This window comes from Hetaerina americana, unplaced genomic scaffold, assembly GCF_022747635.1.
Source record: "Hetaerina americana unplaced genomic scaffold, ioHetAmer1.1.p SCAF_4, whole genome shotgun sequence".
NCBI lineage: Eukaryota > Metazoa > Arthropoda > Insecta > Odonata > Calopterygidae > Hetaerina > Hetaerina americana.
The window spans coordinates 10694719-10706363 of NW_027286985.1; the positions used below are offsets into that span (position 1 = coordinate 10694719).

The 11645-nt window shown below is 34.9% G+C and overlaps 1 protein-coding gene across 1 annotated transcript; it reads right to left on the reverse strand.

Moving 5' to 3' along the window:
• Positions 1-737: 737 nt before the first annotated feature.
• LOC139692067 (androglobin-like) lies at positions 738-10300 on the reverse strand. The gene is made up of 5 exons (XM_071590096.1): positions 10006-10300; positions 9350-9529; positions 9039-9254; positions 2630-2850; positions 738-1023 (listed from the first exon to the last, which is right to left on the reverse strand). Exons 1-5 carry the CDS (start codon positions 10270-10272, stop codon positions 738-740), a joined length of 1170 nt encoding a protein of 389 aa, XP_071446197.1. The 5' UTR covers positions 10273-10300.
• Positions 10301-11645: the final 1345 nt, after the last annotated feature.

The window sequence follows — 11645 nt, forward strand, 5'->3', positions numbered from 1 at the left end:
TCATATTTTGGGTCATACAACATCAATGTGCCCTCCAAACCCTATAACTTTAACCTTACCAATGCGGCAAATTAATTTTAAATGACTTTATATACTTGAAGAAAAAGTGATCAAAACTGTAAGATGATACACAAACATAATTTTGGACTGTTCAACTTTCAAGCATGTTTTTGAAATACTTGGAAGTTTCCTCATGACTAGTTAGATGCCCGCACTACAAAACATGAAGAGTATTAGGAAAAATTATTTAGGACATTGTGAGAAATGCTTGATTATTGAGATTTTGTTTTCCCATTTCATGACTATTAAAGCTTTGCATTGTGGGCTTCACAAGTAGGTACTTGGTTCCAGCCCTAATTTTGCTGTTATCTATTTATTCCATCAGTAAGGTCTAACTCCCCAAGTCACTGTTTGGGCAGTAATTGATGATAGAAAGAATGTCAAAATTTTGAATGCTTCTCCACACTACATAACCTCACTTTCATAATTTATTGATACAAAAAAACAAATTATGGCAACTATTTTGTACCTTCTTTACCTATAATAATATAAGTAATGGCACCCTGACAGTTTTGCAGTCATAATAGCATGAGATTTAAAGTGACTGTAGATATGTTAATGAATGAGAAGATTTATCAGTCTTTCAGCATGCTTGATGGCTTTGACTGAAATGTACTGGTAGAAGTAACCTAGCTAATAGTTAACTGCCCCATTATACATTATATATTTATCCATAGTTAAGTGGATTTTGGTTTGTTGCTACACTCTACCTCACTCCAATAGCTCAGAATAGCGAGCATTTCTGTTGGTTTTTGTTGTCTTCCTGCTAATTTGGTAACTTCAGCTTTATCCTCAAGGCTTTTCAATTTTTTCTTGGGTGATTTCTCCGTTTTATTCATAATTTTCTTTGAACTTGTAAGCGGGGGATTTTCTGTTTGAGATGGCTGTTCCACAGCCACTTCTTCTTCTTTTTCTTCAAGAGTCCCACTGATTAGTTGCCATAATTTGAATTTATCAAAGTCTCTGCAAAAATTAATAGAAAATTCAGTGTGACAAATATCTTTTGAGTGACTGAGTCATAAAGTATATGTGTGTGCATACATACACATGACTCAAGACATAAAAATGATCTAGATATACCACTTTGTAGGTTAACAGAGACAAAAAATAAATTCAATATACAAACATTGAAAATATGCAGTATTATTCCAACCAAATGAAGATTAAAAAAATAAATATGGATAATTAAAAAAATATGGTTGAAAAATGGCTATGATTGAAACCTGTTTATTTGTTGGCAGAATACATGACTCATTATTTCAATGGTCTTTTGAGTTGATCAAGTACTTAACAGTTGTTATACACATTTATTGGGGGCTTCCCACCCAAAGAGCCCGGGTTTGAATCCCAGAGTTAGCAGATATTTTTCAGTGGAACCTGATCCCTACGTGAGGTGATTTGTGGAGAGCACTTGTGAGTGAGTATGCCATCCATCGGATGGATCTTTAAGCTGTGGACCCCTTGGCGCCTTTGGTTAAGAGTAGGCTAATGCTGATGCTGGGTTTCTCTCCACCCTTCCTACTTTCCTGTCCATCCTGAGTGATGCAAATGACCTGAGCTGTTAGTCAGCTGCCCTAATGACTACTACTACTTATTTATTATGTAATTACATTAATGTTACTAGCACATTTCAAAATTGACAATATCAATTACAATGTATACCTGGTTAATGATTAATGAAAATAATTGTATTTATCATTTAATAACAGAAATACTTCCCCATTGGTGGTAAACCATTCATATGCATTACTTATTCCGATGCATTACGTATTCCTATGCATTATTTATACTTCAACAAACACATAGTAGTGAGATTCCTCCCAAGAAGCCAACACCGCAACATCTTAGCAATGAATATAATGGATAAATAGCTTTTGGCATAGTGTCCAAGGGATCCTTTGATCAAGGAAAATAGTAATACACTAGATACATTAATGTTAAAATGCAATACAGAGAATTTCAATTCCCTACAAATAATTTAGATGTAAAAAAAGTCCCACTATAAGCTATTACATATGAGCTGGGAAATATAAAGGAAAGGTTGAACATATAGAGGCCTACTATGATAAAAATCTACAATGAGATTAATACTTTCATTACAATACTTTTATACATGAGTTGGGAATCATCAGACAACATAAGACATAATGAAGGATCTCAGAATGTTCCAGAGACCTCAATGTATGTAGAGTTCTTGGACAGAACAGCTGATGACACTAATCTAGTACCTACGCTACCTAAAGTGCCACCCAAGCAACCTATGTACAAGAAAAGTTAAATGTTTGGCTAACACTATAAGAAAATGTAGAGCAAATAAATTAAAGAAAATCCAATAAGATACATCAAAATTTCAAGTAATTGTCCTTAGATCAACAAACATTAGAAATAGATGCAGCAGATTTAAGGTTTATCTTCCACTGAGAGTAGTAGATTGATAAAGTTGTGTTCCCCACACCTAATGCAATCCCTTTGGTATTTGCCACACTTACCATAAACTTTTTGGTGGTTTGCATGGTATTGACGTGCACAAATCATCAATTCTTAATATGAATTATCAAAATAAACTCACATATTGATGAATTCTTCACATATCCAACCAGTCAAACTGGTGATAGGATGAAAACCATTTGTATCTTCTATTTTATTCCATGTATGAGAAGCAATTTTTAGTAGTGCTTTAGATAGCAGCATAGGCCAAAGTTCTCCTTTGACAGTGCTGGCAGGTAAAAGCATATTTCCTTTGGAATCGAATGGGAGGTTATCATCCACAACAATTTTTCTCCAACAACCCTGAAATAGGTGAAACTCAATTCCATTAAATGAAGTATATTGCATAAACAAATAAAGGAAATATAGTGCATCTACAAGTAGGATACTATAAAAAATGTCCAAACATTGATATTCTTACACAGAACTCAACAGCAGGGCTTGAATTTGGTTTTAAAATGTCTAGTTATTTTTATCACTAAATAAAATAATTATTAAGCACTTATTTGTCAGGTGATTTGAAAGTACAAATGTAAAACATATCAAAAATAGAAATTATACAAAGAAATTTATGGATGAAGTAATTCATCCAAAGAATAGAATAATTACTCTGTCAATAGTCTCCAAGTTAACAATTAAATACAATCATATTTTATTTGCATTTTCAATTCAATTAGGGAGGTTATTAAACAGAATTAAGTCCATATGTCTTTGTTCTTTGATAATCAGAATTTCTAGTTCTTACGTACATTCGTTGGAGGTCAGTATAACTTCTTGTATTGTGACAATGTTAACTTTCATTAGTTGCATAACTTGGAAGATTATGCTCAACATGTACAATTATTGCATACATATACAAAAAAGGGAGAGGTACGATGCGACATTTTTTAAAGAGGGGAAGACCCTAATTTGTATTTGAAATACTTTGATACTGGGTGCGGAACTCCACAAGAGAATGTTGAAAGTAACATAAGAATAGAATTCACCATAATAGATTGACTGTAATATCCCATAATTGACGGTAGGCTGAATGAATTGTTAGAAAACACAAAGAACTCAGCTAACTCCAGAGTTGCTGAATATGACCATCCTATGATACACAACTATCTTCAGTAATACCCATGAAACAAGCACTTGCATTTTGTGAGATAGATTTAGCATGCACTGAGATATTAATATAAGCTTTATTTTTGGTAGCAAAGTAAATTAAATTTTTCAACACTGAGAAGGCAAGAATTCTGATTTCCATCACTTTTGTAGAAGGAGAGCCACACCAATTGATCTTAAAATTAGGCTGTCAACTAAAGATACAGATACTAAAAAATTGTATCATCAGCATACTATACAGTACTCCAGGTACAGAATTGGAAATGCTTGGAGGGTTATCGATAAACAAAAGAAATAATAATTGTTGCAATAGAGGATAACAGCTCTAATACCTTAAGGTACACCCATGGTGACTTATTTTAGAGGCGAAACAAAATTGGTCCCACCTTAATTGAGGACAACACAATGTTACCTCTCGCTTAAATCAGATTTGATCCACTCTCATGGTATGGCTCTTGCACCAACTCTTCAAGTTTCAGAAATGATAGCTGATGGTTAAATGATCAGAGGTCTTAGAGATATCAGGCAATAAAGCTAAGGATTCTTATCTGTTGTCTAGGTCCACCAGTGTTCCACTGAACACAAGGTAAGTAACTATGGAGGGGGAACTCAATTTTCTAAAATCTTGAGATGAGAATAATGAATTCTGAGAATTAGTCTGAGCATAAAGACAATTTAAAAATTATATCATATAAGTTTATTGAGGAAAGTGGTCAATGTGCATTTATCTGCAATTTATAACCTTTTCCCTTAAAAAGAGGAATAGCTCAAACTACTTTTGAGAGGAGCAGGAAACTTACCAGGCCTTAAAGATTCATTGATTAATTTTAAAAGTGGGAACTTGACTGTATGATAGGACTTATTTTATGGGCTAGTTGGAATACCATCATAAGCCAGAAGTAAATGCTGCTTGGATTTTGAAAATGAACATTAATTCTAAATCAGATCAGGGCGAGAGAAATAATGAATTTCAAGAGCTTGATGCTAGTGTATGCTTAACTGAATGAGCCACATTAAGAGGTGGCAGAAATCATCGATCAAAGGAGAAATAGGAGGATGAATAGAGAGAACTGTGGAGATAGAAATCATTTATTAGCAAACTACCTCCATTAATAGTATATAAGAATCCAAGAGTTGAAAATCAGAATTAATACTCTTCTGATGATTTGACTCTCTGATAGTTTTCCAAATTTCTTTGTATTTGCTTTGATCATTCCAAATTTCTTGATTATGAAAGGACTCATTGCATTTTGTAATGTGTCTATTATTCTATTTAATCAATGAATACTCAAACTGATTAGCAGGGTCACATTTGTACTTTTTGCAAGTAGCCATATTTTTCATCAACCTAGACAATCTACAATTTTCCTTTGAAACCCAGCATTCTTTTGGAATTTGATAAAGAAAATTTTTTACTTTTTTAGGCATAATCATTTAGATTAAGATTAAAACTTAATACCATGATAAGTTGCACAAAAAACTTTCAAAAGGGAAGTTAGATAATAAAATAGACTTCAATAAGTTTTATTTTATTATTTTTTACTGTGAAACATTTGCATGTATGATATGTGCTTGAAAAATGTTCTTCTTTTCCAGGGAATAAGAGACTTCTTTGATGTGCTGAGTGGCTCAAAAATTGGTTTCATATGCGTTGGAAGAAAGGATTTTTTTATACATGCATATGATAATACCTACTTCTTTCTCTATTCTTTAACTGCAATTCACAGTCCTACCGAAATTGTTCAATTACTACAAATTCATGGCCATTGATAGCAGTAATTACTTTAAAACATTCTGTACTTTTGTTTCTTTGCAAATTTCTGTTTTTGTGGTGTTTTTCGCTCTGGCATGTTCATGGGTTAGCTGCAATAATTAGCACCCAATGAGATGGAAATGAATAATTTCAATGACATACTCAAATTAATAGCCCAGCTCTCTTTGCCTAAAAGGTCCCTACCATTCTAATTCTGCACAATTCAACAGAATTCTTAACATAATCACCATCTCACAACGCAAAATTATCACCTCTCCTGCAGGATTCAAAATGAGGGTCATTTCTTGTCAAAAAGTTTAACCACGGCATCCATGAGTTTTGGAAGACTCATTGTCAAATATATTATGTAATCCTTTTCTATTTATTTTTTGTTTCTATTTTTGTACTATGACTGGGCATAGCCATGAAAATGTAGCTTACCAATGGTGAAATAAATACGAATTATTATCACAGTCCATTTAGTTTTACAGCTCAAAATAGCTTCTAGGCAGATTGCAACCTTTTCCTTCCTAACTCAACACAGAATTGTAGATGCTAACATACATAATTGAATTAAATGTAGCTCCGAAGTCTGAATAGCCATGATCTAACATTTTAAAAATATCTGCATTGAGAATTTCTGAGATATGTCTTTCAGTACCATATATCGAATACCGTATTTTTCCATCGATAACACGTGCGTTCTTTATACAAAAATGTTCAGATAATCGAAAAAATGATGATGCGAGTTATGTAATAAAAATTGAAAAAATCCAAACGTATACGTATTTTTACACACACTATATACAATTTTTACGCGCATATATACATATATATATATATGTAAATACAGATACGCAGCATCTAAACACGTTCAAGATAACTATGAAGACCTGGGTGCGCGGTATCCATACAAATTCATGATAACCACAAAGTTCTGAGTGTGCGTCATCGATGGGAAAATACGGTAAATCATAAGAGGCAGGCCCATGGGTTGCATCCATTAAAGGATATAAATACCAACACTTTGAAAATTTAGTTTTAGTGGAACTTTGAAATCATAAATCAACTCTTGGCCCCAATATTCTTCATTTATCACGTAAACATTGGAATGTGTCATTTAAACACGATAGTAGTGCATGGTATGCATGCACCAGGAATTACTGTTTTTATCACAAAATTATAAAATAATACTGTGACCCTATGCAATTTTTTTAACATGTTATACTAACTATATCATGATATTTGAATACATATTATCTCTCTAGTTTGAACAAGTTTTCCTCCATAAATGAGTTCATTGATTCATTCCAACTGATTTTGTATTTCATTGCAAAAAACATGTCTGTAATCTTTAAATTTAAAATTGTGAAAGCAATTCTTACCAAGGATATCTACCAATAAGACTATATTTGGATGTTTCTATGAAAATTCCAAAACACTAGGGCTGTGATAAATGGAAGGTAATTTAAATACTAAAGTAAAAGCTAATAAAGTTGAGCAGGTAGAACATTTTACGTATCTTATTAGCATTTTAGACCAAGATGGTCTAAGTAGTGTGGGCATAAGAAGAAGAATTGCGTTAGGCAAAGAAGCTTCGAAAAGGAGGATAGTATTTATGACAAAGATATTGAGAAAAGAAACAATGCCAGGAAATGACCAGTCAAAAATATTCATAAGCGTGGTTTTCTATGGCGCAGAAATGTGGTCATTGAGGAAAGGTGATCCAAGCATAGATTAGAGGCTATTGAAATGTGGGTGTGGGAAAGGGTGGAAAAAATGAAATGAACAGAAAGAAAAACTAATGAGGAAATGATAGGCATAGTAGCAGAGGATGGTTGGGAAAAATCAAAAAGAGGCAGGAAAATGGATGCAGAGCATTTTGATTGGAGATGGGTTGTTCAATGGGAGAATGTTATGCAAACAAAGAAGCAGTAGGAATAGGATAGGGATGTTGGAGTGAGTATGCAGAATTGATTAATGGTTTATTGTAATGACGAGTGTCAGGTTACATTTTGTTAGGAGAACCAAATAAATGTATCCTTTAATAATAATACCATGTACAAATTTATTCCACAACCTATGTGTTGCCACATAATAAAATTAATCAGTTACTCATGTATATTGTAAAATGCACGGAGAGGCATTAATTTTCTTGCAGATAGGGTGATTTAGTTCGTCACATAAGAATCAGTAGACACAGGTTAGAGTGAAATGGTGGGGATTCAAAACCTACAGGGAGAATTAAAGTGGGGAAAGTGAATTTTTGTCACTGATAGCTTTATGACAGGAGATGGGAGTCATATTGGAGGATGCGATGTATATTACTTCATTTATAGCTGACCTCTGGGAAATTCCAGAAAGCAAACTGTACTTAGCTAAACTATTCATATTCTCCATTCGTTTTTTATCATTACCAACTGAATAATTTCAATATTTCCATAGTATCTAATCTGGGGCCTTTTCTTTTCAGATTTATGGAGAATAACTGCTGTTCTGGTCATATTCCAATAAATGATGGTTATAAGTGAAGATCATGAAAATATTCACCCCTTCCAAGAGCAAATACCAATGCCCACTAAAACTCTCTGCCTTTTGCACATTGCCCTTTGAGCAAGAGCCTTCTTGAGACAGAAGACAAAGATAATGCAGTGGTGTTCATGAATAATGACAAATACATATTAAAAACAGCGATTATTAGCATTTAGTTTGGCCATTGATTGAACTGATGCCTTACCTTCCTTTTGTTTACTAGAGAGAGTAGTTCTTAAGGAGGTGAACCAACAGCTGAAGTTATTTCGGCCATAATGGATTGGTGAGTAATTTGATAGTTTGGATTTTTAAGGAATGGGGGGGGGGGATCATTTCAGGTTCGTGACAAGGAGTGAACTTTCACTAACCCTAAGAGGTCAAGATTTCTTGATATTTTGAGGGCATCACTGTAAGTAAATTTTAAAATCAATCCTCAAGAATGCTCAAATAAAATCAAAATTAAATACAAGCACACTCCAGAAAACTAGAGAAATCATTTTGAAATACAAGAGAATAAGTTGGGAATGGCATTTATTAGGCTAGCTATGGCCAATGGCAATAAATTCTGCCCAGATATTTCATGTTACTGTCCTATTATTTCAGTCAAGACCACATCAGCTTAGGCAGATATCCAGATAAGTTTAAATCAGTTATAAAACAGATATTGGCATTCCAGCCTAGTTTTGTATTATCTTCTGCTCAGATAAAACCGGTGTCATTCGGAAGTTCAGCTGGAGAACCCACATTCCTACAATCAGTAGATGATATTGGCCAGTTATTTAAGTGATCTCCGATGAAGAAATGGCTTCACTCTTAAAATTCTACCCAAACCTTAAGACAAAAGTGAGGAAATGAATTGGATCAAGAATAATAGGAGAGCACACATATTAGGAGATGCAATATTGGAAGAATCATGTACTTTGATGTGCCTAAAAAAAGTCAGGCAAAGAAATCTCTGATACTTTTTTGGACTTCACTAAGTATTGAGAATTTGCACCCATCCAGAATGCCATAGTTCAGTAATCTCCCTCTTAATTAGGGAGCAATTTTGAATAACTAGGTAAATGAATACCAATATAGGTGCAATAAATGTATTTACCAGGTAGTACAATCGTACAATGTACTTTCCACTGGGATTCATTAGTGGCCGGTGGGGGATATTACCAGCCTTGCAATTAGAGTATATGTGATGCCAAGGCCTCCAAAGTGCTCCTCCATTTGGGGTATATTGAGGGTTTTCTCCTTCAATTGGAAAAGGGGAATCTTCAGCCAATTTTTGCACCATTGCAATCGATGAGATTACCCATCTCATGCACTGCAATTAAACCAAACATTTAAAAATCATGTAATAAGAGAATGCAATTTATTGATATATGTTTCTTGGTTGAAGATGTGTTACTCATTCATTACCCGGCTGTTGAGCAAATGCTTATTGGGAGAGATGATGTCAATAGCATTAACAGTGTCATCATACAATATACATGGACTTTGGAAAGCATCAGCTGTTCTCTTCCAGCAATCCAAAATTCTCATTTGAGTATGCGGTAGCAAAACTCCTTCAGGGTCATAATAATAATCGTGCTGGTTGCTCTGTAAACATTTTGAAAGATGTTTCGCCACATTTAAGTATCATTGCCAAAGCGTGGATAACCCAGACAATTTATACCAGTTAGTAGATAAATGGGTATAATAGAGATTTAAAGAGAAGTTAAAGTAGTTATTATGCATAAATTTAAACAATTCTAATCTCAATATAAATTCCTTCCTAAGTTGACTATACATGTGCACCAAATATATTTACCGGTGCTTAATTCACGTGAAAGATAAGGTAATTGAAGATTGGTTGATATTAAACCCATTGAATTCTTAAAGTCAATATTTTGAACTACACTTCTCAAGGGTGAAATTATTGTACAAGTGTATTTTGATGAATTAAGATCAAATACCTCCTCATCGTTACGATAGGTTAGCATTTGAACATACAATTTAGATGCCTGTATCTGAATTATATTAAATAAATAGAAAATCATTCGAAAACTCATTGACCGCCGTCATGTGTTATTTACTTTCTGTTTATCTTCTTCGTCTTCATTTATCCACGCTTCTGCGTTCAATTCGATATCACTCCATTCTGGCCAATTCCGAGGAAAAATGAAAACTGTGCCCGCTTCACCACTGTCTCCAGATGCTTCTCTTTTATATTTAAATGTTGTATAAGCATCATTTACATTGATTTCATCCCCGGACTTTTCATTGGCGATTTTAATTCTATTTAATTCCACGGATGACCTCTTGGATTTTACTGAAGAGAATCTATGTAATTTTACACTCATAGTAAAGGTATAATAGTATCAGCTTCTAAAATTGAATTTCTGCTAATTACGAAGAAAAGTCTTTGACATGGATCAGGCTCTACTAACACACCGCTTGACCTTTCACAAGTTTCACACTAACGGACCGCGATCGTTATATGTTTATTTACATGAATGTTGTTGGTGACAGTCAACTGAACTTGGCCCACGGAGAGCTAGCCCACGACTAGTTAGCGGCCGTTGGAGCTCTGGATTTTCCAGTCATACCAACGGAAATATTTTTGCACGAAGTAACTAAGTAAATCCCCTTAACCATTGCAGTAATCTCACTACAACGCACATATTATACTCAGTGATACACCCCGTAATCACTCGCAACTGTAAGACCGGGATGAGTGATGTATCTGATGTACAGCCTTAGAAAGACATCTACACTGAAGTTAGCACAAGCGGGAGATAGTCTTTTATGGCGAAAACTAAGAGGTCGTAACGAAACCGTTTTCGAAAATATCTGCTCAACTAGAAAAGTACTTTTCTTGAAAATCACCAAAAACACTCGGCACTCCCTACTCTATCACGACGTAGGCATAAAACCCACATCCATAGCCTAATTTAGCATCCAGGGCCCAGTGAAGTCACCTCGGTCGCCCTTTCACACAAAAAATAAGAAAGCACAACAATATATCCTAAACTAGAACATTTTTTTTTCTAAAATATGGCAAAAAACACTAAACCCTCTTTTCTCTATCAGCAACCTTTCGCTTACCCCGTGCTCATGGCCTAGTTTAGGACCCAGGGCCCACAATCGTCACCAGAGTCGAACTTTCACGCCAAAAATAAAAAAGTACTTCACAATATCTCCTAAACCAGAACATCTTTTTACTAAAATTTGGCACAAACACCGCTAACCCCTCTTTCCTCTGTATTCAACCTTTCGCTTACCCCCCGCCACACGCCCTTGCGGCGGCTTGCGGGGTATTATGTAGATGTACCCCATGCTCATGGCCTAGTTTAGGGCCCACAATCGTCACCAGCCTCGTCCTTTCACACGAAAAAAAGTAATTCTCAATATTCTCAATATCTCATAAACCAGAACATTTCTTTCTCTAAATTTTACAATACACACTAGGCATCACATATACTTTCGCAGGTTAGTCTACCTACAAGTAGTCCAGTGGGTATAGCGTTGGACTGCTGATCGGAGGGTCTCGGGTTCGGTTCCCGGGCAAGGCACTCTGGGCACCTGCAGCTCCACCCAAGCTAAAGTGATTTTCCGGGAACTAGATCTTCCTGGAAAACTATAAGTGGCCCAGGAATTGGAAATGGCTCCCCTACCCTGATGTGTGAATATTCACACGCCGGTATAGAGCTTAGTACTAGGTGATCTCTACCAT